The sequence below is a fragment of the Girardinichthys multiradiatus genome, chromosome 4, assembly GCF_021462225.1.
Source record: "Girardinichthys multiradiatus isolate DD_20200921_A chromosome 4, DD_fGirMul_XY1, whole genome shotgun sequence".
Taxonomy (NCBI): Eukaryota; Metazoa; Chordata; class Actinopteri; order Cyprinodontiformes; family Goodeidae; genus Girardinichthys; species Girardinichthys multiradiatus.
In genome coordinates, this window is record NC_061797.1 from 33,018,409 (window position 1) to 33,045,775 (window position 27,367).

The 27,367-nt window shown below is 39.9% G+C and overlaps 2 protein-coding genes across 2 annotated transcripts; one reads left to right on the forward strand and one right to left on the reverse strand.

Moving 5' to 3' along the window:
- Positions 1-17,603: 17,603 nt before the first annotated feature.
- On the reverse strand, positions 17,604-18,759 carry rrp15 (ribosomal RNA processing 15 homolog). Its single transcript, XM_047363949.1, has one exon. The coding sequence runs from the start codon at positions 18,702-18,704 to the stop codon at positions 17,964-17,966; it is 741 nt and encodes a 246-aa protein (XP_047219905.1). The 5' UTR covers positions 18,705-18,759; the 3' UTR covers positions 17,604-17,963.
- A 486-nt stretch (positions 18,760-19,245) lies between these two features.
- mpc1 (mitochondrial pyruvate carrier 1) lies at positions 19,246-22,630 on the forward strand. Its single transcript, XM_047363951.1, has 5 exons — positions 19,246-19,488; positions 20,324-20,327; positions 20,583-20,679; positions 21,056-21,188; positions 21,772-22,630. The coding sequence occupies exons 1-5, from the start codon at positions 19,418-19,420 to the stop codon at positions 21,794-21,796; spliced, it is 330 nt and encodes a 109-aa protein (XP_047219907.1). The 5' UTR covers positions 19,246-19,417; the 3' UTR covers positions 21,797-22,630.
- Positions 22,631-27,367: the final 4,737 nt, after the last annotated feature.

Below are 27,367 nucleotides of genomic sequence, written 5' to 3' on the forward strand. Positions count from 1 at the left end.
CTGCTGAGGTCTTATGGAGGCACAGGATGCTTCGATAGCGGCCTTTAGCTCATCCAGAGTGTTGGGTCTTGAGTCTCACAACGTTCTCTTCACAATATCCCACAGATTCTCTATGGGGTTCAGGTCAGGAGAGTTGGCAGGCCAATTGAGCACAGTGATACCATGGTCAGTAAACCATTTACCAGTGGTTTTGGCACTGTGAGCAGGTGCCAGGTCGTGCTGAAAAATGAAATCTTCATCTCCATAAAGCTTTTCAGCAGATGGAAGCATGAAGTGCTCCAAAATCTCCTGATAGCTAGCTGCATTGACCCTGCCCTTGATAAAACACAGTGGACCAACACCAGCAGCTGACACGGCACCCCAGACCATCACTAACTGTGGGTACTTGACACTGGACATCTGGCATTTTGGCATTTCCTTCTCCCCAGTCTTCCTCCAGACTCTGGCACCTTGATTTCCGAATGACATGCAGAATTTGCTTTCATCTGAAAAAAGTACTTTGGACCACTGAGCAACAGTCCAGTGCTGCTTCTCTGTAGCCCAGGTCAGGCGCTTCTGCCGCTGTTTCTGGTTCAAAAGTGGCTTGACCTGGGTAATGTGGCACCTGTAGCCCATTCCTGCACACGCCTGTGCACGGTGGCTCTGGATGTTTCTACTCCACACTCAGTCCACTGCTTCTGCAGGTCCCCCGAGGTCTGGAATTGGCCCTTCTCCACAATCTTCCTCAGGGTCCGGTCACCTCTTCTCGTTGTGCAGCGTTTTCTGCCACACTTTTTCCTTCCCACAGACTTCCCACTGAGGTGCCTTGATACAGCACTCTGGGAACAGCCTATTCGTTCAGAAATTTCTTTCTGTGTCTTACCCTCTTGCTTGAGGGTGTCAATAGTGGCCTTCTGGACAGCAGTCAGGTCGGCAGTCTTACCCATGATTGGGGTTTTGAGTGATGAACCAGGCTGGGAGTTTTAAAGGCCTCAGGAATCTTTTGCAGGTGTTTAGAGTTAACTCGTTGATTCAGATGATTAGGTTCATAGCTCGTTTAGAGACCCTTTTAATGATATGCTAATTTTGTGAAATAGGAATTTTGGGTTTTCATGAGCTGTATGCCAAAATCATCCGTATTAAGACAATAAAAGACCTGAAATATTTCAGTTAATGTGCAATGAATCTAAAATATATGAATGTAAAATTTTCATCATGACATTATGGAAAATAATGAACTTTATGACAATATGCTAATATTTTGAGAAGGACCTGTATATGCTCTTGGTCCGTTCTTTTGGCGCTAGTGCTGCTGCATCTTCTTCTTCTCTTCCTCTGCTGGCGGTTCGCAACAAATTCAGAGGTGCATACTGCCACCTACTGTACATCATTGTATAACTCCACCCACTATATTCTGAGCCTGAGATCACGTGACACCAAGTCGCTGACGTAAATTCGTATTCTCAAAGAAAAAAAATCGTATTCACGAACTCTTATAGCATATTGTATTCATAAAGAATAAACCACAACTGTAAACTTGAACTTTGTGTTTGCAATTTCTTGAAGCTGTAACATTTTATATTTTTATAGAGAAAATAAACAATACCTCTTTTGGATTTTACTTATGCACAACTATTGACTAATATGCACACATTTCCGTCTTTACATACACATTGTTTTTGACAGCGTTCTTACCCCATATTTAGACCGTTCTGTCTGCTGCGGGAGTTCGGACAGATCACCGTCATTTTGATGCATGTACCAGGACCAGAGGCGGCAGGTAGGCTTGCTGAAAGCTACACAACATGGCAGTGTCACGGTCATCTGACCAGCCAGTGTTTATTCTCGGTGATTTTAATAACTGTGATCTTGCACCCCTCCTTCCAACACTCTACCAGAATACAGTGACTTGTAAAAGTACTCATACCCCATGAAGTTTCCACATATTGTCACATTACAACCAAAACATAAATATATTTTATTGGAATTTTATGTGAAAAACCAACACAAAGTGGTATACAATTGTGACGTGTAAAGAAAATTATACATGATTTAAAACATTATTTACAAATAAATAACAGAAATTATGTGTGCAATAGTATTCAGCCCCATTTACTCTGAGTGCAACCAATTGCCTTCAGAAGTTGCCCGATGATTGCTAATGACTAAATAGAGTCCACCTGTGTGTAATATAGTCTCAGTACAAATACAGCTGCTCTGTGACAGCCTCAGAAGTTAGTTAAGAGAATATTGGGGAGCAAACAACATCATGAAGTCCAAGGAACATATCAGACAGGTCAGAGATAAAGCTGTGGAGAAGTTTAAAGCAGGCTTAGGCTATAAAAAGATTTCCCAAGCTTTGAACGTCTCACGGAGCATTGTTCAATCCATCATCTGGAAATGGAAAGAGTATGGCACCACTGTAAACCGACCAAGACAAGGCCGTCCATCCACTTAAACTTACCGGCTGAACAAGGAGAGCACTGATCAGAGATGCAGCCAAGAGGCCCATGGTGACTCTGGACGAACTGTGGAGATCCACAGCTCGGGTGGGCGAATCTGTCCACAAGACAACTATTATTCGTGCACTGCACAAATGTGGTCTTAATGGAAGAGTGGCAAGAAGAAAGCCATTGTTAAAAGAGAACCATAAGAAGTCCCATTTGCAGTTTACCAGAAGCAATGTTGGGGACACAGCAAACATGTGGAAGAAGGTGCTTTGGTCAGACGAGACCAAAATTGAACTTTTTGGCCAAAATGCAAAATGCTATGTGTGGCGGAGAACTAACACTGCACATCACTCTGAACACAGCATCCCCACTGTCAAATATGGTGGTGGCAGCATCATGCTCTGGGGGTGCCTCTCTTCAGCAGGGACAGGGAAGGTGATCAGAGTTGATGGGAAGATGGATGGAGCCAAATATAGAGCAATCTTGGAAGAAAACCTGTTTCAGTCTGCAAAAGACTGGGGTGGAGGTTCACCTTCCAGCAGAACAATAACCCTGAACATAAAGCCAGGTCTACAATATAATGTTTTAAAACAAAACATAATGTGTAATGTGACAATATGTGGAAAAGCCACTGTATAGATGGTCCTACAAGACACAGCAGAACGCTTGATCATTGCTATGGTAACTGTGGAAATATAAGTGCCTTGTCATTAGTAGCTAAAGCTAAGATATATTTGGAATTTGCTGCTTATAGATTGATTATTATTAGGAGTTTTTAGTTATGCTTTTGAGAGTTAGAAAAATCCTTAAACAGTAGCTTCTAATGTGGTCACACAATGAGTGTTTATTATTCAAGGTTAAAGCTTGCAGGTGTTTTCTGTCTGTATCGTGAGAAGCTGGCAGTGGATTAGGGAGGCATGGTACTCCTCTCACTGAAGATTCCTGAAGACGTGTGGGAAACAATTCTTTAATTAAATGATTAAATGTATCTCTGTTTCTTTGATACTGTTGCTGGGGAGACATCCACAGACAGAATGATTGTGTATGTGTACTGCATAGCAGCGTGGGGTATAAAATGTAATGTGGCGCACCCCCAGTGAGACAACACACAGACGTTTCCAGGTACCAGTGTAAGTGTGTGTTCCCTCTCTGAATTCAGATTGGTTTTAATAAACTTGTGGAAACGTACAACTGATCTCTGACTGAGGATTGTCCTTTGGGTGCCAAATAAAAAGAGTCGGGGAGAGGTGAGGAGTAATGTAAGAATTAACTGACGGCCAGTTTTCCTACCTCAACATAACATACCAGAAGTGTATAGAGCGCTGTGCGGTGCAGCTTTGGGCAAGCCCGATGATAATATTCATCTGTTACCCAAATATCGAGCTACAGTAAAAAGAAAAAAGCCTATTCTCGAAGACATTCAGCTGCGGGATGTGAGAAGTGAGGAGATGCTGCAGGGCTGCTTTGATGACACAGATTGGCAGGTGTTCTTTGACAGCTATGGTGATTGTGAACTGATAGAGACAATAACTGAGTATAAAAAATTATGTGAGGCTAATGTTATTAATAAGAAAAGCATCAGAGTTTACTCAAATAACAAATGTGTGATCTCTGCTGAGGTACATTGATGCATCATGGAAAGGAGAGCTGCTTTTAAAGATGGGAATCTTGAAGTAGTCGGACAAAAAAAAAGAATGAGCTGACGACAATTTTGAAGAGGACTAAAATGAAATATGAAGAAAAGGTGGAGAGTGTCATTGTTGTCGTAATAGAGCTGTCCCACATACAGAAGAACACTCTGAATGACAACTGGTTGGATGAGCCGAAAACTTATCCTTTAAAGAGTCGTTTAAAGCGTGAAAAAATGTTGACTTCAAAGCTTCGTTATTCCAACCTGAGGCAGCAGCCAAAGTACGAAATTCTATTGAAAACTCGGTGAGATGTCGATTACGTTGCTTTAAAGCTCTCAACTGCCGCCCAGTACTAGTTTTGTCTGGGGAAAAACTCTGCTTAAATTCCTTAACAAATTCTTCAAAAGTACAACCAAAAACTCTGCAATCAGAGAAATGGGCCTCTGCCCATTGTAAGGTTTTGCCTGTCAACAAACCAATAACATAATAAATCTTAACATCATCATGGGGAAAGGAACGTGAAGAACGGTTGAAAACTAGGGTACACAGCAAGTATATCTGGAAGGTGAACAGGTGAATCGCCAACTGTGTGGAAAGAGGGGGAAGAGAACTGGTGAAAACAAGAACTATTATATTGCTGAATTAACGAAAAGTTACTATAATAACACTCAGGGAAATGGCTTACTAAGTAGATGCAGTCAGGTCGCCAGGGGTAGAAGGATTCGGGGTCCAGGTTGGCAACGCAGAGAAATCCAGATAGTTTCTTCTTGTACTGTTGAGTATGCTTGGTTGAGATCAGAAATTAGTACAATGTTCAAGTACTTGCGTTGGAGGGTGGACAGGGTACGCTTATGCCCTGGTTCAAGAGATGGAGAAAAACAGGAAGCTGCCAGCTCGATCCTTGGGAGCAAAATCCACAAAATGTAGGTAATCTTGGTTGTCCAGAAACTTCTGGGAACGAAGTCTGTGTTCAGCGAAGTCGATCATAAATTCAGGTTTTTAACCTTCGAAAGAACATACAAAAAGTCAGCTTAGAACAAAGAAGGCTTAAAACTTTCCTTTTTTAAAAAGCTTATAGTTGGAGTGGCTTAGGTTATCCTGAGCTATCTTCCTTATTTTTTACCTCCATCTTCTTCCCTCCCTGTTGGATGGAGTAAGGGGGAGTCAAGTTTAGCCTAAACCGGCTCAGTTATGGTTGAGGTGCAAACACACCCTCCATTTATGTTACCTGTATGACCCCCTCTCTTTTCCAATGGTTATGGTCAATCTGACAGAGAGAGGTATCCCAATCGTTGTGGTTTTTAGTATAACCATGGCCATCAGTGGGCTCTAGATGGACAAACTGTCTACTTTTAAGGCTAGGCTTAAAACTTTCCTTTTTAATAAAGCTTATAGTTAGAGTGGCTTAGGTTATCCTGAGCTATCTCTGTAGTTATGCTGCTATAGGCTTAGGCTGCTGGAGGACATAATGACCACTTTCACCCTCTTCGCTACATTCTCGCACTATTCTCCAATTTTGCATAATTTGCTGTTATTTCAGCTTTTAACTTTATGTTCTCTCTATTCTCTTCCTAGAAGCTACACCTGGCCTGACTCTGTGTCTACCTGTGACACCTTTCTGGAGAGGGGCATCGTCCAAGCTTCTGCTGGCAACAACTTAATGCTCACCCTCTACTGATGATCCACATGGCCCTGTCTTTCAGTGTTTAAACCTTTCTCTCTCCTAGACATGGCAATTGTTTACTGTGACTAACTCTGTGTGCTCTCTTTCAGACTCTAACCTTGAAAACTGGCTCAGAGTTTCTGTTCTTTCTTTCTAGGTGAAACGACTAAAGGAGCTACATCCATTAACATTTACTTTTCCTTCCCATAGAAAGTACTCCTGGATCAGTGCTTCTTTGTTCTCTTTGTGTCTCTGCTCTGTTCTCTCAAACCCCCAGTCGGTCGTGGCAGATGGCCGCTCACACTGAGCCTGGTTCAGCTGGAGGTTTCTTCCTGTTAAAAGGGAGTTTTTCCTCTCCACTGTCGCTACATGCATCCCTCAGTATGAGGGATTACTGCAAAGTCAACGCCAGTGACTGTCCACTGTCTCTACATGCTCATCCAGGAGGAGGGAATGCTGCAAGTCACTGACTGGATGCAATCTGCTGGGTTTCCTTGGACAGAAAAACTTTTTATCCAATTTGAATAAATAACTGAATCCGACTGCACTGTTCAGTGGTTACGATTAATTGGAATGTACAGGTCCTTCTCAAAATATTAGCATATTGTGATAAAGTTCATTATTTTCCATAATGTAATGATGAAAATTTAACATTCATATATTTTAGATTCATTGCACACTAACTGAAATATTTCAGGTCTTTTATTGTCTTAATACGGATGATTTTAGCATACAGCTCATGAAAACCCAAAATTCCTATCTCACAAAATTAGCATATCATTAAAAGAGTCTCTAAACGAGCTATGAACCTAATCATCTGAATCAACGAGTGAACTCTAAATACCTGCAAAAGATTCCTGAGGCCTTTAAAACTCCCAGCCTGGTTCATCACTCAAAACCCCAATCATGGGTAAGACTGCCGACCTGACTGCTGTCCAGAAGGCCACTATTGACACCCTCAAGCAAGAGAGTAAGACACAGAAAGAAATTTCTGAACGAATAGGCTGTTCCCAGAGTGCTGTATCAAGGCACCTCAGTGGGAAGTCTGTGGGAAGGAAAAAGTGTGGCAGAAAACGCTGCACAACGAGAAGAGGTGACCGGACCCTGAGGAAGATTGTGGAAAAGGGCCGATTCCAAACCTTGGGGGACCTGCGGAAGCAGTGGACTGAGTCTGGAGTAGAAACATCCAGAGCCACCGTGCACAGGCGTGTGCAGGAAATGGGCTACAGGTGCCGCATTCCCCAGGTCAAGCCACTTTTGAACCAGAAACAGCGGCAGAAGCGCCTGACCTGGGCTACAGAGAAGCAGCACTGGACTGTTGCTCAGTGGTCCAAAGTACTTTTTTCGGATGAAAGCAAATTCTGCATGTCATTCGGAAATCAAGGTGCCAGAGTCTGGAGGAAGACTGGGGAGAAGTAAATGCCAAAATGCCAGAAGTCCAGTGTCAAGTACCCACAGTCAGTGATGGTCTGGGATGCCGTGTCAGCTGCTGGTGTTGGTCCACTGTGTTTTATCAAGGGCAGGGTCAATGCAGCTAGCTATCAGGAGATTTTGGAGCACTTCATGCTTCCATCTGCTGAAAAGCTTTATGGAGATGAAGATTTCATTTTTCAGCACGACCTGGCACCTGCTCACAGTGCCAAAACCACTGGTAAATGGTTTACTGACCATGGTATCACTGTGCTCAATTGGCATGCCACCTCTCCTGACCTGAACCCCATAGAGAATCTGTGGGATATTGTGAAGAGAACGTTGAGAGACTCAAGACCCAACACTCTGGATGAGCTAAAGGCCGCTATCGAAGCATCCTGGGCCTCCATAAGACCTCAGCAGTGCCACAGGCTGATTGCCTCCATGCCACGCCGCATTGAAGCAGTCATTTCTGCCAAAGGATTCCCGACCAAGTATTGAGTGCATAACTGTACATGATTATTTGAAGGTTGACATTTTTTGTATTAAAAACACTTTTCTTTTATTGGTCGGATGAAATATGCTAATTTTGTGAGATAGTAATTTTGGGTTTTCATGAGCTGTATGCCAAAATCATCCGTATTAAGACAATAAAAGACCTGAAATATTTCAGTTAGTGTGCAATGAATCTAAAATATATGAATGTTAAATTTTCATCATGACATTATGGAAAATAATGAACTTTATCACAATATGCTAATATTTTGAGAAGGACCTGTATGTACCTGACTGTTGTGAAGTGCCTTGAGACAACATGGGTTGTGAATTGGCGTTATATAAATAAACAAAACTGAAACTGAAGAACGAGATGAGACTTAGAAGTGGTTGAGCTTGTTACCACAATAAGCAAACACTGGCAACGAAGTGCTGGCAGCTTCCTGCTTAAATACTCCTCCAAGCAATAGGCAGATCAGTCGCACCTGTCACCCAGCACACCTGAGAAACCGCACCATCTGGAAACCGAAAACAAAGACACAAACAAAACACTCACACTGAACCCAGAGCCCGACAGAGAGGCAGTTCATTATTGGAAACGCTAAGGAGGCTTGGAAAGGGTTACATGTCATGATGGGCGAAGTGGGAGAAAGAACAGCAGTCCCAACAAATTGATCTTTATCTTTTGCCAATAACCTAAATATTTTTTATTTAAGGTTTGATAAGCCACTGCATCCTACATGTCAGGGGACATTATAACACAATGGTCATTCCTTAATCATCATTTCTGAGGCAGATGTCGCAGCTACTCTTGCAAAAATTAAACCCAATAAAACACCTGTGTAAAGTTTAGTCTTATTGCACATTTTTTCCTAACTATCTGCACCCTACTTGTGTGTCACTAAGAGCTGCTGTAACTAGTTAATTTCTCCATCGTGAGATCAGTAAAGTCTTTCTTATTTTATCTTCTATTCTATGAACCAACACGACAGACCAGTGTACCGTGCAGTAGACAGCTTCAGTACTTTTAATATTCCTTCCCTGAACTCCCCTTCCGGAGGTCCGTTGCCTTTCACATAAAACAGTAACATCATACATTACATGCCCTTTCTTCAGATTTTCTTTTTCTTGAACAAACTTTAAGTGCATATATAAATGTGTATAGAACAATAGTCCATGTACATATGGTACATATGTAATATGGTAACAGATATAGCTTTCTTCAAATGTAAAGAAACAATACCAACCAAATAATTAACAAGTGAAGGCCATAAAACACTTCCTTTAAAGAACCTCTGTGTAAACCAGGCCTTCTAAATCAACCATAACATAGCTCTTTGTGCGCTCTATAGCATAACTAGCTTCCAATCAGTTATAAAGTTAACTCAGTGTCCACTACCATATTTTCACTCTATATCTCAGTAGAGTTCTGACCAATCTACACGATCTAGTGTGGTAAAGCTGTGTAAACCCAGGCAGTTCACCACTGTCCTTGCTTTGAACTGGTGTAGAAGACTGTGTGTATGTCTCAATCTTATCAGCAGAGTCATCACAGTCCAAATCAGCAGACACTGTGCTCAGTGGAGGTGGAAGCAATGTTTCAGTAGTCTTTCTCAGTCTTTCTCAAAGTCTTCCTGTGTGCAAATTACATAGAAACATGGCTGCTCATGCTCTTTCAGAACCACTGCAGGCTTCCACTTTCCACCATAATGCACTCTAACATTTTCTCCAGCATTAAGCTCAGGCAGCCGTCTAGCATGACGATCATAGTAGCTCTTTTGTTTTGACTGTTTGTCTTTTAACCATTCATGCACACCATGTGTCCTTTCAGGGATGAGTAGTGAAGTGGATGCTAGAAGCTTTGTCTTTAATCGATGTCCCTTTAGCACCCATTGGCATCTGAGCTGGCGGCAGTCCCACACCCTCCAGTGGCGTATTTCTGTACTCCAGAAGTGCTATGTAAGGGTCCTCTGCATCATTTTGAGACTTTTTCAACATCCATTTAACAGTTTGCGCTGCTCTTTAAGCCTGTCCATTTGACTGTGCATACTGTTGGCTTGAAGTGAGATGCACAAACTCCCAGCTAAGTTCCTGAATTCCTCAGAGATAACAATGTCTGGGATTCCATGTACTGTGAAAATGGACTTCATGGCTTCTATTAGACCCTTGCCTGTTGTATCCGTTTGCTTCATTATCTCGGGATATTTGGAGAAGTAGTCGAAACACAGAAGAAATTCTATAGGTAACTGTGGAGTGACTCAATTGATCTGCAGCTCTTTCTCAAGGAGATCCTCTTTGTGCTCTTTAATGTAAGCATGGCACCCTCAGAGCTAGCATCAACAGACCGTTTCATAGGTTTGGTGAAATCATAATGCTTTAGAGGGAGAGCTCCAGTGATGAGTTTCTTAAAGCTTTGTTGTTGTTATTCCCAATGATATTCTGCGTCAGCCTGGAGCAGCTTTCTTAGTGGTTCAGAAACTTCAGGCAAAATGAATGAATGAATTTCACCAGATATTGCACCATTACCATGAACTGCATCAATCCTGGCTTGTCTACTGGTGTTGGCATTTGCACAATGGCTTGGATCTTTTCATCATCAGGTCTCAGACCTTCTGCACTGTGTGTTGCCTATATATTTGACCTCTGTCATTTTGAATTTGAGTTTGCTTTTGTTGAATCTCAGGCCATTTTCATCTGCCCTTTTTAGCAGTTTTAGAAGTATCTGATCATGTTGCCTCAGTGTATCACCCCAGACCAGCAGATCATCCAACCCTTCAATCATCTGGGCCATGACTCTGAAACACTTCACTGTGAGATGTTATGCCAGAGGGAAGGAGCTTAAAGCGGTACCAGCCAATAGGCATGTTAAGGGTGTGCATTTTGGAGCTTTCTTCATCTAACTTTATTTTTGATAAAATTAGGGGTTGGCATGCAATACAGAGAAATACTTGTTGCTGGGCATTTGTGGTACAACTTCCTCTACCATGAGAAGCAGATAATGTTCTCTTTTCTTTGCTGTGTTCAGATATTTAGGATCCATACAAATCCTTATTTTTGTTGGAGTAACAATTGTCACCATGCTGTTCACCCACTGAGTCGGGTCTGCCTGCTTTGTGATGATACCTGATTTCTCCGTCTTGTGAAGCTGTTCTATAACTCTGTCCCTGATAGCAACTGGGATCCTGCTCTGTGCATGAATCACATGTTTTACCTCTGGGTTCAGTTCAGTGGTGTGTTCCACTGGCAAGCATCCCAGTCCTGTAAACAGATGTTGAAATTCTTTCGGAATGACATTACTTTCTTTTACACTGTAGAGTCTTTTCAACATCTTTAACTTTGTGCAAGTCTCTCTTCCAAGTATAGCAGGAGCAACCTTCTGTATTATTTCAAAGTCAATTTTGTGTTTTTGACCCTTGTATGTACAGGGGTTGGACAATGAAACTGAAACACCTGGTTTTAGACCACAATAATTTATTAGTATGGTGTAGGGCCTCCTTTTGCGGCCAATACAGCGTCAATTCGTCTTAGGAATGACATATACAAGTCCTGCACAGTGGTCAGAGAGATTTTAAGCCATTCTTCTTGCAGGATAGTGGCCAGGTTACTACGTGATACTGGTGGAGGAAAACGTTTCCTGACTCGCTCCTCCAAAACACCCCAAAGTGGCTCAATAATATTTAGATCTGGTGACTGTGCAGGCCATGGGAGATGTTCAACTTCACTTTCATGTTCATCAAACCAATCTTTCACCAGTCTTGCTGTGTGTGTTGGTGCATTGTCATCCTGATACACGGCACCGCCTTCAGGATACAATGTTTGAACCATTGGATGTACATGGTCCTCAAGAATGGTTTGGTAGTCCTTGGCAGTGACACGCCCATCTAGCACAAGTATTGGGCCAAGGGAATGCCATGATATGGCAGCCCAAACCATCACTGATCCACCCCCATGCTTCACTCTGGCCATGCAACAGTCTGGGTGGTACGCTTCTTTGGGGCTTCTCCACACCGTAACTCTCCTGGATGTGGGGAAAACAGTAAAGGTGGACTCATCAGAGAACAATACATGTTTCACATTGTCCACAGCCCAAGATTTGCGCTCCTTGCACCATTGAAACCGACGTTTGGCATTGGCATGAGTGACCAAAGGTTTGGCTATAGCAGCCCGGCCGTGTATATTGACCCTGTGGAGCTCCCAACGGACAGTTCTGGTGGAAACAGGAGAGTTGAGGTGCACATTTAATTCTGCCATGATTTGGGCAGCCGTGGTTTTATGTTTTTTGGATACAATCCGGGTTAGCACCCGAACATCCCTTTCAGACAGCTTCCTCTTGCGTCCACAGTTAATCCTGTTGGATGTGGTTCGTCCTTCTTGGTGGTATGCTGACATTACCCTGGATACCGTGGCTCTTGATACATCACAAAGACTTGCTGTCTTGGTCACAGATGCGCCAGCAAGACATGCACCAACAATTTGTCCTCTTTTGAACTCTGGTATGTCACCCATAATGTTGTGTGCATTTCAATATTTTGAGCAAAACTTTGCTCTTACCCTGCTAATTGAACCTTCACACTCTGCTCTTACTGGTGCAATGTGCAATCAATGAAGACTGGCTACCAGGCTGGTCCCATTTAGCCATAAAACCTCCCACAATAAAATGACAGGTGTTTCAGTTTCATTGTCCAACCTCTTTACTTGTCAGTGATGTTCTGCCCAACAGCACCATCTTGTGGCCAGAGTATGTGACCAACTTGCAGTGAGATGCATAAATCTTTCTGCCCAATTACATTACAATTGGCCCGTGTGTCAAGTCAAAATTCCACTTTCTTCATAGTTATAATCATTTCTTCAGACCACTTATCAGTATCTGTTATGACCTGTCTAGGGGTGGCCAGACCATAACATAAATAATGATCCATGCTTGTCAGACCTCAAGCAGCCACAACAGTTAGTGCAGTTTTACAGTGATTTATTTACAATGATGTAAATATTTAAACGTTTTAACACTAATGCAGAAGAACAGGAAAATTAATAACTGCTTCCACTTTAGCAGCAATGGGGCGCACATGTTCCTGTCAAACCTGTCTCCCTAAATAAGAAATAGCGGCTTTATCACACTCGCATTTAGAGAGATTTGGTGTGAGAGAAGCATCGCTGAAATGAATGAATACCTCTTGCCTTAGGCATTGAAATGAAGCAGGTGCATTTCACAACCCAAATGGCATAACAGTATATTGGGGAAAATGATCTGGTGTTACAAAAGCAGAAATTTTAGAAGCCCTGTGTGTTAACGACACTTGCCAATACCCTTTTAACAGATCCAACTTGGTGACAAATTTAGCTAGACCAACACGATCAACACAGTCCTCCATCTTTAGAAGTGGAAAAGAATCAGGCATTGTGACTGCATTAATGTTTCTTTAATCAGTGTAGAAACGAGATGTGTTATCTGGCTTAGACACTAAAATACAGGGAGAATTCCATGCACTATTATTGGGCACTGCCAAACCATGTTTAACCAAATAGTCAACTTCCTGCTGCATTACAACCCACTCAGTGGGATTTACTCTGTAAGCGTGTTGTTTTATAGGCTTGTCAGTTTCCACATCAATGTCATGAAATAACACTGATGTTTGACGGGGATGATCAGTAAATAGTAGCATATTTGCTTCAATAAGATCAATGATGTCTTTACAAGCAGACTGACAAATGGGACAGAAAAGGTTCTAAATTCCCCAACGCTTCTGAGTTCCTTAAAAGAGCTACAGGCATGCAGCTAGTTTTCTCCATCAATCCATTACCTGCACAATGACATAATGGTGGTGCCAAGCAAGCAGAAACAGGAGCAACAGAAGTGTTTTCATTATTTGTCACGCCCTCTCTGGAAACATACCGTTTAAGCATGTTGATGTGACAAATGTGACGGTTTTCTCTTCCAATTAGGAGTTTTTATGACATAGCTGGGGTCATTTGTTTTTCTGTCCACCTCATATGGACCAGAATCTTGAGCATGTAGGCTAGATGCGACTAACACCAAAACCTTTTCTCCCGGGGTGAAGTTTCGGATCACAGACTTTTCATCATAGCCGGCTTTCATCTTGGACTGAGCTTTTGACAGATTTTCCTGGGTCAGCTGACATGCATTAAAAAGACGCTCTTTAAAACTGCAAACATAATCCAACACATTATGTTCAGTTTGATGCTACTCTCATAACCACTTTTCTTTAAGCGGTCGGAGAAGACCGGGCACGGTGTGTCGTAAAACTAAATTAGCTGAACTGAATCCAAGGGATTCCTATTTAGGCAGTATTTGGGCAGGATGGTTGGAAGTTTGAGGAAATCGTTCCCGTGTGCCTTGAGAGTGGATGATAGGGACTAGATGTTTGATGCTTAATTTTTAGTTCATTCAAAACCTGAGCAAATACCTTGGACATGAAATTTGTCTCTTGATCAGTTTGAACAACTTTTTGCGAGCCGTCCTGGGTTCAAATCCCAGACGAGCCCCTAATTCATGTTATAACCTGTCTAGGGGTGGCCAGACCATAAAATGAATAATAATCCATCCTTGTTAGACCTCAAGCAGCCACAAAACTGTTAGTGCAGTTTCACAGTGATTTTATTTACAATGATGTAAATACTTAAATGTTTTAACGCTGCAGCAGGAGCAGAATGACTTCAGGGTGAACTTTAGGCCAAAACAACAAACAAACGGAAACTATCTGATATTTTAAATGAACTAACTTTCTTGGAAATAAATAAAACCACATGACAATAACTTACCTCCTTAACTAACATAAACAGGAGAAAACTGGTGTAAACATAAAAGGCAGTTCACCCCTACGGACTCCTGAAAGTATTTGCATCTACAAGACATCTCAGACAAAGGCGTGGCTGGTTGGGATGAGCAGAGGAATGAATGACGAGCAGCCGACAGAAGTGCAATCTCCACCAAGGTAACCAATCTGTGTTCTTCTTTTTCTTCTGCTTCCACAAATCACGGAGAGGCACCTGCATACTCAGATTTACATCATTGTGAAAAAAAGGAAAAACAAACACCTTACGACCACAGTTGTAACAGTGTCACTGTGATTTTCCAACAGCTATGCTTTTCATTTCAATTGAGACGATGAACGTCTTCCCCCATCTTCCTTACTTTCCTGACTTTGTTCAACAGTGTGCAGCTTTTGCATTTTTTTCTGCTTGCTCATTTGACACGTTTGCAAAATGATTTTTCTTTTCACATTTCTTACGTTTGCCTGTAGGCTGGAGACTTCTTCAGCTCATGTTTATAACCATACCTGTCACAGTCTTAATTTCCTCTCACTGGGCACTTCTTTTGTGTACCCATGGTTTTTGTTTGCTCTTGTGCTGATTTTCAGCACCTCGGCTTCTTCATGCAGGACTTTCATTTGTGTGGATTTCACTGGCTCGGTGCACATCAAGCGCTTTGGTCAGTGTGAGACTTGCCTTTCTGAGCAATCTGGCTCTATCTAATATGATCATCATGTACACCGCAGACAATTCTGTCACGTTTTAGTAAATCACACAGGCCTCCGAATTCACATCCATTCGCTTTGTTTTTTAGATCTGTCACATAGGCACCTATTTCTGACAGTCCTGAAGCCATGTCTTCCAGTTTTCTGGCAGATTCCCATGCCGATTTAAGTTTAGTAAAGTGTGCCCTGCTCGCTGTGTCTCTCCCATTCAAACTTCTGACACGATGTAAAGTTACTCCATAAACCAACACGAGTATATTGTGCAAAAGCCAGCTTCTGTATTTTATTATTCCTTCCCAGAACTTACCTTTCACAATTAAACAGTAACATCACATATTACAACCTGGACCAGATGGTTTGAAAGGCAGGGTGATTAATTCATGTAGATTTCAATTAACAGCAGCTTTTACAAGATTATTTCAGTGTTTTTTTTAAATAAACATATTGTTCCAAAGCTTTGGAAATTTACAAATATAACTCCTGTCCCAAAGAGGCCCAAATCATCAGGGTTGGATGACTTTCGACCTATAGCACTGACTAGTATTCTTTGCAAGGGCATGGAAGGGGTCATTAGTAATCAGTTGTCTCTGAGTGGATGTTTGGAGCCAAATCAGTTTGCATACAAAAGGGGTAGAGGTACTGCAGATGCTATATTAACTCTAATAAATACAAGCAGTAAACATCTGCAGCGGCCTAAGAGTTATGCCAAGTTATTATTTATGGATTTTAGTTCACCTTTTAATTGTATGCAAATGCACACATTGGTCACCGGTTTTCATAAACGATCATCCAGTTGAATTAGTTCATGAATTCAAATATATGGGAACCTTAATTGATACTACTTTATGCTTTTCAGCCAATGTGGATTACATTTTTTTTAAAAAGCTATTCAGGGTATGCATTTAATTAGGTAATTGAGTATATACAATGTAGGCACAGGCATTTTGGATACAGTTTATAAAAATCTTATTGAAAGTGTTTTAACTTTAAACATGTGCACCTGGTATGGACATTTGGGAGTGAAGGATAAAAACAGACTGTCTAGAATCATCAGCATGGCCAATAAGATCATTGGCACTAAACGAAGGATGCTTGGAGATTTGTACAAAAGACAAACAAAACAAAAGGCCCAACAATTGGTGGGTAACCCAGGTCACCCGCTATCTGGAAGGAGATTTAGAGCAGTAAGAGCAACCAAGAACACATATAGGAACTCAACCATTGTCTAGACATTGTGCCCATTGTGTGTTTATGATTTTAGTGTGCTTTATCATTAAGTGTCAATGTTTCCTCTGTGCCTTGTTTTTTGTTTTCTTTTAACCACCATGTGAAGCCAAAGACACATTTCCACATATGTGGACAATAAAGATTAACTTAAGTTTAAAAGACATCTTCTGCTAAATTAATACTTTTAAACTTGACTGCAATTTGCAGCTGCCGACATGGAAATCTTTCTTAAAGTTTTTTAATCAGATGAGACAGATTGAGCTTTTTGGCCACGATTGAAGGCTTTCAAACCCAAGTACATTGTACTTTCAAGCATGGTCTTGGCAGAATCATGATGTGGGTATTTATGCAGACACTGGTACATTTGTATTACATAAAGGTGATGTAATAATGGAGGTCTACTTCACAATGTGTTTAACCTCTACTGGACTCATGGACACATTATGGTGTTTTAACAAGGATACATCTCTGGAATGACCTTCCCAAAACCCTGACCTAAATCCAATCGAACACAAACTATGCTTAAAAGCTTGGTCCATATCAGGAAACCAAGCCATTAAAATGAACTAGACCGAAACAAAAACCTACCACAAGCTTGGTAGAAACAATAAATCACTCTATATTCTAGAGGTGTCCAAAGTTTTTGCACCGTGAGCCAAAATAGGACAGTTGAAACAACTCGGGGCCAATTATTTTTTTCAAACTAAATTATTTTGTGAATTCTTTTCTTTTTACATGTTTGCTTTTATAAAATGTGTAGTTTCCTAACTTTTCGGGTTAAATATTTTCTTTTTGTGCTCTAGAAAATGTTTTCAAACTAATCCCAGTAAGACAAACCAGGACTTCTTTCTAAAAGCCATGCTGTATTCAACATGTTTACTGAATGGGCATGCCCCAGGCCTTTGGAGTAAAAAGTATCTGGATATCTTTGGCCCTACCTACTGTTATATTAAGAAGATACAAATTTGTAGCTGGAAATCTCATCCTGAAAAAAAAAAATGATATAAGAAAAGCATCCGCCTGCATTTTCTCCTTTTGCTGGAAGGCCATATTTGTACCTTCCTTGAACTTTGGTCAGGGGCAACAATAAAAGCTATTCCAAGGGCCACACTTTGGACGCTCCTGCTATAGTCAAAAATAATTTGCCAAGGGGTATTTAATCAAACAAAGAGGTTGTTTGTATACGTTTCAGCATGTATGAACAATATTTTACACTTTCTGGATAAAAAAAAAGAATAAATCTGTTTTTAAATGAAGTTTGAGTCATTTATTAACCAGGGAATAGACTGAGGATACAAAGTTTGCATTTCTTTGATTTTATCCGACATGTTTTCAGCAGCATCCTGTAGAACATCACAACATAGAAATACCCAATGCTACAAATCTATTTTGCAGTGGTGCTTAATGAAAACGATGATTTTAGAATATTTACATTCTTTTGGGTCATAAACAAAGAAGGTGACAACGAAATAATAAAATGTTGCAAATTAACATCCAAACTGAGATGTTAACGATTAGTTTTGCATTATATTGCAGTTCAGTGTCCCCCTTTATTAGACTGTGTCTCAGGGCATCAGAAGCGTCAGTATTCAGTCCTTCTGTACGGGAAGATTCAATCCAAATCACTTGAACCCTTCCTTACTCCTTTGTTGGGATCAGCCTCCTCTGTGTCACTATTTTTGTCCCAGTCTTTCATGCTGGCTTCCATCATGAAATCCTCTCTCAGGACACTCCACGCGGGCTTCTTCTCCGAAGCTGGAGGAAGATTATTCTCAGTCTTGACAGAGACTCTGTTTCCTTCTTCTGTCCTCCTGAGAACACCGATGAAGTCCTTCTTTGAGATAGAAGATATAATCTTTGCCTTCTTTCTCTCAGAGCCGCCCACCTCTCTCAGCGCTTCACCCGTGTTTTTCTGATGTTTTCTCACAGCGTTGAAGAGCTGCACCACCCCTCTGGTGGCGGTCCTCTGCAGCGCTCTCTCAGTCTCACGATCCCGCACGATGTCAGGTTTTTCTCGAAACATCATTTCCCACATTTTCTTCTTGTCAACCTGTTGCTTTTTCTCCAGCTGCTCCTTTCTCTCCGTTGCGTTTTTGTTTTTAACCAGGATGCTGCTTTTGTTCAGCGTAGTTTTCTTCCCCAGGATCTTTGCCATGGCGTCGGCCCATCCACCGACGGCGTCTTCATCCTCTTCCCTGTCCGCTTCGTCGCCATCGTGGTTGTCTGTGTTTTCTCCTTCATCTGAGACTCCATCAATAGTTCCTCCTTCAGAGTCGCTCTGTTGGTGGCTGTCTTCAAGCTGATAGACTGCCTTTTCGGTAGTCTGAGACACATTTTCACCACGCACAGCCATCGTGCAGTCGAAGCCGTGAACCGGAAGAGAACTCAGCTTTTCTACTTTTGCGCATGCGCTTTGCCGGTGTTGTGTCGAGCTTGGTCCTCCCGTTGATATGTGTTTTCCTGTCGTATACTGGATTTATTATTGATTAACCTAAAAAATTATTAAACATTTTATTTAAAAATCAGCAAAGGTCACCATGGTCCTAATTATTACTTTAGTAATAACATTCTTGATAGTGGGTCCACCTACTTTATAAAAAGGAACAATCTGACCAACACTTGTGTCAGTTTTGTAATATTCAGATGCTAAAAAAAACAAATAGTAATCACTATCAGACAAATTAAGCGGTCTTAAAATAGATAATCTAGTACATGTCTTGACTTGAATGCAGCATAGAGTTAAAACGGTCAATAGACTTGGCATTTAAAAAAAAAAGATTAAACTCGTTTTACAGTTGCGTCGATACAAGTTATCTAGTGAATGAGGTGTACTTGAACGCACCACGAGGTAATGACCCGTTAGCCGTAAAACGCGGTGTAGAAGCGCCATATTGACTTGACAGCAGGTACAGGCATTTTTACAGGGCAACTCTATTCGGCACAACACCCCCGGATATTATCTTTCGTCCTCTGGTTGCTCAGCTCTCCAGCTTTCAGTCGCCCTTCAGTCCTGTCAGGGACAGTCCACGTCTCCTTTAAAACAAATACAGCTTTTAACTTTAAACCATGGCTGGGACAATTGCACGCAAGGCCATCGACCACCTGAAGAGTAAAGAGTTCCGGGATTATTTGATGAGGTTCGTATATAAAAAAGTGAAATATTCACTGTTAGCAAGGATGCTAATTAAGCTAGCTGACTGTTGAGCTGCAACTCTGAGAAATGCCAGCTGGTTGAAATGTACTTAAATAACCCAATCTACACATTAACGACAGTAAATGATACATTTACCTCTTATATGTTCGTGTTTGGTATTGCTTTCTATGTGGATTTGTATTGAAAACTCAAGGGCGCTTGTTCTCTGCTGTTTGTTTAGGATAATTGTTATTTTTGAAATGTGTATCATTATTTTAATAGTAGGAAATACTAGTGTTTGCTAAACACTATGATTTTAAGCCATACTGAGTTGTTTCAGAAATGTTTTCCAAAACATCTAGAGGGTAAGTGTGAAGCTGTCATTGGAAAGTCCTGTTTTGTGTCCTGAAAACAATGCTTATGTGGGTTGTGCTTTCAAGTTAACCCCAGCCCCTGTTTGACTCGCTTTTTCGTAAGAACTACTTTAGTTACTGTATAAAACAAGACATTGTAAGGAAATTCAAGCCTATATGTTGCTTTACCGTGGGAAGCAAATACTTCCCACAAACCAGGGTCATTCCTGAAATCCAGAGTAAAGGTCAAACTAGGGTATTGTGATGCAAGAAGCTGCTTTTGTTTGCTTTTTCATCACAGAATGTTCATCTTTGTGTCACTTTCTCAAGAGTTTGAATGGCTAGGTTTATATCACACACATCGGAAACTAAAATCCTTTCTTATCTGACAGTAATTGCTTGAAATTTTTTGTCTACTGTCTTCCTTAAGTTTGTTTTTCTTTCTTCCATGTCGGACCTAAAAATGAAAACATAAACACATGACAGCACGGTAAGTCCTGCTCTTTCTGTCTAGTTATACTTTCGGAGTTTCTCCTCATCAGTGTCTTTCTACAGTGTTATCTCACTTTAAGGTTTTCCACCCTGACATATAGTGGTGTTCATACATTTGCAGCTCTATAGATGTTTATTAATAGGTTTTTCAGTATTTGTAATAAAAATATGTTTGTGGTGACTATTGAAAATACCAGTGCTTACAGTTCTGTTGTCCTGGTTAATCAGCCTAAGAAAAATGTTACTTTTGCAGCATTTCTGGGGTCCTATTGCAAACTGGGGTCTTCCCATCGCTGCCATCTCAGATATGAAGAAGAGCCCTGAAATTATCAGTGGCAGGATGACCTTCGGTAAGAAATACAAACACATGGACAGATAGCACCTGGTTCACACAGTTGTTTTCTTGTATCTGATCCTGGTTCAGGTTATAGCTATATTGAGAAATTGTTTCGGACTCTAAACTAAGGGCTTTCACTTTGACCAGAGTTGTACCGTCCAGTTAGTTTTTAAAAAAAGTTTTTTTTTTTTTTCTGGATTAGAACCCAGATTTGCATCAACTGATCTAGAACCTCCCCTGTTCAGTTACTAAATCTCAAATTATTATGGCCAAACTTTGTGCTGCTGATTAATTAAGATGCAGGAGAGAGAGTTTAGGGACAGTGAGAGGTTTATAGGAGGAAGATACGTTAATAAACTGATGTTTGCATGTTTCCTTTCTGCTTTCAGCTCTGTGCTGTTACTCTCTGCTCTTCATGAGATTTGCTTACAAGGTTCAGCCTCGCAACTGGCTCCTCTTTGCCTGCCATTTGACCAACGAATCGGCACAACTGATCCAGGGAAGTCGTCTCATCAAATACAAGTGAGCTATATGTACACGATGTTCCGAATATTTCTTTTACTGCCGAAAATTTCATTTTGTTTAATAAAATGCAAGGCAATGAAACAAAATATTATTCAAATCCAATATTGCAATGTTGTTTTATGCAGTTTGGTGTCTTCGTTTCCTGCTTATTTGCTATGCAATGGCTATGATGGTTTCTCTGTGTTATTTTTCATAAATCTTTTCAACATTAAGACTTTTTACCAAAGCAGTAGCATTAGTATCTATGTCAGGTGTGTTCAGAAAACACAGTGAAACTCTGTCGAACTGGCAACATTTATTATTGAGAAGCACATTTCAATGCATGGCACCCGAAATTATTATAGCACACCAGATATTGAACCAAAGCAGTTGCAATATTGCACATATTATAATTCTGGTTACAGTTGCGCAGCTCTAGCTCAAACCTTGGATCACTTCACATGGAATATGTGACAAAAAGCAATAGTGATATTATACGATTGACAAGAACACACTTAGAGCATATAATAATATGACATTTAATGAGAAAAACTGCATTCTAACCCATACAATTGTATGGTGTGTTTTTGTTTTATTTCAGCATGGAGAAGAAGATCGGATCTTAGTGGTGAGGTGAAATCAGTGCAATATTGCAGAAGGCTTCTTCAACAACCTACTAAATTGGGACTCCGTAACTCCTTCATTAAACATCTTATCTGATCTGCGAAGTTGTTGCACCTATGCCAGTTTTTTGTTTTAACTGGATTGTACCATAATTGATCACATTTCAATGTTCACTTTAATGCACAAAACAATAAAAAATACAAGTTTTTCTCCAGTAATTAAGATCAACTGCTGTGATTTCATTATTTTAAGGTTTTACATGGAGTATGATCTAATTTAATTAAACTGGCGACAGGTGCTTTATACACAGCTGCTGCAAACTTTTAAAATAGACTCACACATTCAGTTTTTATTATTAATTAATTATACACCATTAGTAAAATAATATTGTTACACTGTATCCTTTTAAAACATGGACATTTTAACTGATTGGAGGTCAGTTTGAGATATGATTGTAATTCTGGAGAAACTTTGTCATCCATATTGCCACCTTTTTTTTAAATGCATGGAAATGTGTTCAGCTGAAAACAAAATTAATCTGTGATTATGGTTTCAGTTTGGGATGATTTTATTTCACTATGAGAAAAAGTGAGAATTAGAAAATATTTGAATGAACAGATGTAAATATGGAAAACATAAGGCTTTGTTAAAAAGCTAAGACTGTTCACATTATCATCCTGTAAGACTGATCCAACTAAGGGGCTTCTGTTAAGTGCTGACCACACATGTAGTCACATCCAGGTCACATTTAATGTCCTTGTATGATTGCTCTAATTTTTCCTGGTGATTGTTTGGATTCTTTAGACTTGTTTAAATAAACTGGACTGGAAAAACAATGTTTTCAGGGGTTTTCTTCTTTTAATGATGCATAACGGCCAATTTTGTAGAGTAATTGTCATTGGTCATTCTTATGCATTTCAATACATACAGTATACCACATACTGTGAAGATTTATGCATATTTTAATACAGAACTGTTGGCCTTCCTTAAAGTGTGTCCATTTTCTGTGCAGTATACATTCTCAATATTTGGTTAGAGGTCCTCCTGCATCTACGCAGTGTGGCATAGATGTTATCAGCCATTAGCTCTGCTGAGGTGTTAAGGAAGCCAGGGTTGTGTTAAAAGCTGCTTTCAGCTCATCTACATTGTTGGATCTGGTGTCTTTCATCTACATTGTGGACAACACCAGCAGTTCACATGGCTCCCCAAATAATCACTGGCTTGAAACTTTACAGTGGACATCAAGCAGCTTGGAGTCTGTGCCTCTCCACACTTCCTTTAGACTCTGGGATCTTAATATAATAATGAAATCCAAAATGTACTTTCACCTGGAAACACCGAGCAACAGCCCATACCTGTTCCTCATTAGTCCAGGTAAGACGCCTCTGATGTCTCTTATTCAGAAGTGGCATAACTCGAAGAATGTGATAGTTGTAGCGTATGTCTTGGATACAACCTGCTGGTTGTGTGGCCCTTTCTAATGGACTTTTTCCTTCTACTCGACTTCTCATTAATATGTATGGACACAGAACTCTAAGCATCCAGCTTCTTTCACACTTCTTGGTCTTTGTGGCTTACCCTCCTTGTGGAGGGTATCAATGACTGCCTGCTGGACAACTATCAAGTTGGCTGTCTTCTCCCATTAGTGTGTAGGCCAAAACATTGATGCAATTTACCATTTCTGTGTAAACAAACATTTTTAGTCCTTTTTTAATCCATTTTCGGTCCTTTGCATTATCTATTTTTTCTTAAAACTGATTTAAAGATTTAATAAGCTGTAATCAAAATTTACTTGAAAAATATAACTATGTCATAAAAATATGTTAAGTTTCACTTTTTTAAATTGAATTAGTAAAATAAATTTACTTTTAAAAGATATTCAGAATTTATTTTTTTCAAGCTATACTTGTAAATTTTTCAAACTTGGCAAAATGAATAATGTTTCAACATGAACAATGACATTTTGTGCTGATTTATTTCCTGTAAAGTGTTTGCGAACACAAATCAAATCTTCTACAAATCTAAAATCTGCCATATTTGTTTATTTTTTGTGTTTAATTTTTCACTTGGATGTGAATGAGCAGGATTTGAATCCTAATAAAAGGATATATCTCAAAATTTTGTCTGAAGGTGAACTGAAAAAAGTTTTAAAATGTTATTTGGCAGTCATGACTAGATTACGATGTTGAGGTTCAAACTGAGCATGAAGAGGGCATCAGAGCGGTGGTGGTAGCGGAAATTGGAAGTACTGATGTGTGCACACGAGAAGCAATTAGCGGAGTGGATTGTAACCAAACTACCGTGACTGTAGCAATGGACCATAGTTCTGATGGTGATGGTGATAGAGGAATCTCACATATGGAAATTAGCCAAACTTAAGGGCATGGAAAAATGCATGGTCGGAAGCAAGTATTGAAGAAGAGAGTACTCCAAGCTAAACTATCAAGAAGATAAAAGCTAAACCCTGGTGGGAGTGTTAGGCCTGATGATGGCAAACAGTAAGAGTGGAAAACCAAAATTACTTTAAATAATGAGAGAGGTCAATTTATTTAGTCCAGGTGACCAAAGCAATTGAGAAGGAAATAGGGATGATTAAATATGCTAAATGTTTGGATAACAAAATAATTTTAATCTCAGCTATAAGTAAGAAGCAGCAGGAAATGATTTTGAAAATGAGGGACCTTGGTTGAAGAAAGATTAAAGTGCATATATCAGGAATGGCAGCCAAAAGAAAGTGAGGAAAAGTGCCATGGATGCAGAAATCAATATGAATTAGTCAGTCAGTCATTTTCTACCGCTTATTCCACAGTGGGTCACGGGAGAGCTGGTGCCTATCTCCAGCAATCTATGGGCGAGAGGCAGGGTACACCCTGGACAGGTCGCCAGTCCATCGCAGGGCAACACAGAAACAACCATGCACACACTTTCATACACCTAAGGGCAATTTAGAGTGAAGCCAGAGTACCCAGTGAGAACCCACACATGCACAGGGAGAACATGGAAACTCCATGCAGAAAGATCCCTGGCTGGGAATTGAACCCAGGACCTTCTTGCTGCAAGGCAACAGTGCTACCAACTGCACCACCGTGCAGCCCCTAAATTAATTAGTAATAGTGTTAAATAGTATTAGAAATACTGCCCCAGAAGATCAGCTGAGTTACGTCATGTTCCAGAATTTACCTGAAATTGTGCTAGAGATAGTATTACAGTTATTTAACAAGATATGGAAAGAAGGTAAAATGTCAAAAAGCTGGAAGAGTGCGTTAATACTGCAATTTAATAAATCTAGGAAAGATGCTGGTAATCATAGACCTATTGCCCTAACGTCCCATCTATGCAAGTGGATGGAGAAGATATTAGCCACAAGACTTAATTACACCCTAGAGGAAAAAGGATTATTTGCACCGTACCAAAGTGGGTTCAGAAAAGGGCATTCTACCGTAGATGCTGTTGTGAAAGTAAGCAATGAGCCAGAGAAAACATTAAAAATGAAAGAATTAATGAGAATTGTGTTCTTTGATATTGAAACGGATTATGACTCAATGTGGAGGGAAGGGTTACTAATAAAATTGAACATTATGGGAATTACAGGCATGTTTTATAACTGGGTATTAGATTTCCTGTCAGAAAGAAAAATTTGAGTTAAAGTGGGATCAGAAGTATCTAAGGAATATGAAATTAATAATGGAATTCCACAAGAGACTGTTATTACTTCAGTGTTATTTAATGTTGATAAATTATAACTTTATGAATCTCAACCTGGGGATTGGGTCAGCTTTGTATGCAGAAGATGGGGGCATTTGGATAAGAGCACATAATCCCATAAGAGTAAGAAATAAAATTAAGGAAGCAAAAAGTAAGATCCAACACTGGTTATGTAATTGGGACTTTAAGCTCTGTCCAAGTAAATCTTGCCATATGATATGCACCAAGAAGAAAGGAATAGACAAACAAACCTTGAAACTATATTGCCACAATATGGAAACAGTAGATCATTTTAAATATCTGGGAATGTGGTTAGACCAAAAAGGAACATGGAAAATACATATCGAAAAGGTGGAATCAAAATGCAACAAAATCATAAATCCGATGAGAATAATAGTAGAGAAAGACTGGGGAGCGAATAAACAATCATTGATATATATTTATAAAGCTATAATGAGATCAACAATAGATTATGGGTGCTTTGTATATAGAGCAGCAGCTAAAACACATTTACTGAAATTGGAAACATTTACCAATAAAGCATTGAGGATTTGTGCCAGTACAATAAAATCTATCCCACTAAGGCAATACAGGTTGAGTTGGGAGAAATGCCTTCAGATCTGAGAAGAGATAAGCTCATGCTTACATACTGGTGCCGTTAACGTGGTTTGAAAACCCTGCAAGGAGTGGTATTCAGGAGTGCTGGGAATATAGTTCTTTTAAAGGTAATGGTTTTGGATGGGTAATAAAGGCTAAATTATGAGAATATAGAATAGAGAATAAATGCTTTAACTCCCCTACACCTATAAGTAACATCGCCATCTGGTTGTTTTCAAAAACTGAGATTTAAATATGATGAAACTAAAGAAAGAGCGGCCTGAGAGTTGCAAAGGACATCTGGCAAATCAATATATAATAAACAAATATTACAGGTGTAGACATTTATACCGATGGGTCCAATGATGAAGAAGATAAGATAAGAACATGAATATACATACCAACAATTAATGTAAGTATTGGGAAACGATTGCCTGATCAGGCATCATTGTATACAACACAGATTATGGTTATTATTGAAGGATTGCAATGGGTTAAAGAAGTAAGACCGGATAAAGTGGTATGTTGTGTTGATTCTGTAGCAGCCCTTTACAGTATTCAGACTATGAAATCTAACAGAGAAGATCTAATGCTAGAAATTCATCAAAGTTTATATAGGCTACTAATGCTTCACCTAGATATGAGATTTTGTTGGGTACTTACCTGTGAAGGTATAAAAGGGAATGAGGGAGCAGAAAAAATTGCTAAAAGATCAACCAGGATGAATAATATTAAAAATATACCAAAGGCAAAGATTAAAAAATAAATGATGAAGAAATGGCAGGACAGATGGGGCATTGATTAAAGTGCAAGGAAATATTATAGTGTACAGAAATCTATTAATGCCAAGGGTGTGACTAGAAAGAAGAGAAGAGGAGAGTGTTTTAACCAGGTTAAGATTAAATAAAACATTGTTTGTATTAGGTAAAAGTCAAACAGATTAATATCTGGAATGTAAAGTCACAGAAAGTGCAGAACATATATCATTACATTGTAGGAAGTATAAGGATGAGAGGACTAGAGTAAATCAAAAGATAAGTCAGGCAGGAAGGAACTGGAACCATGAAGGTTTATTAGGAACAGTATGATGAAAAGGTAAAGGAAACACAGAAAGCTGCTATACAATATCTGAAAAATATAGGGAGACATTACAGGATTTTGTTTCTTTATGATATAACGTAATGCCATTGAACATAGTTCATGCTTCATACTCCGATATAGTAGGTGGCGGTATGCACCTTGCTATAAAACCGAAAGAAGAAGAATGACTC

What these genes read in the sequence shown, in the direction of transcription:
- rrp15 (XM_047363949.1), bottom strand. Translation starts at nt 18,704, where the DNA reads ATGGCTGTGCGTGGTGAAAATGTGTCTCAGACTACCGAAAAGGCAGTC.
- mpc1 (XM_047363951.1), top strand. Translation starts at nt 19,418, where the DNA reads ATGGCTGGGACAATTGCACGCAAGGCCATCGACCACCTGAAGAGTAAA. An exon ending in CAGTGGCAGGATGACCTTCG is followed by an intron (nt 20,680 to 21,055) that starts GTAAGAAATACA and finishes TTCTGCTTTCAG; the next exon opens with CTCTGTGCTGTTACTCTCTG. An exon ending in AGTCGTCTCATCAAATACAA is followed by an intron (nt 21,189 to 21,771) that starts GTGAGCTATATG and finishes GTTTTATTTCAG; the next exon opens with CATGGAGAAGAAGATCGGAT.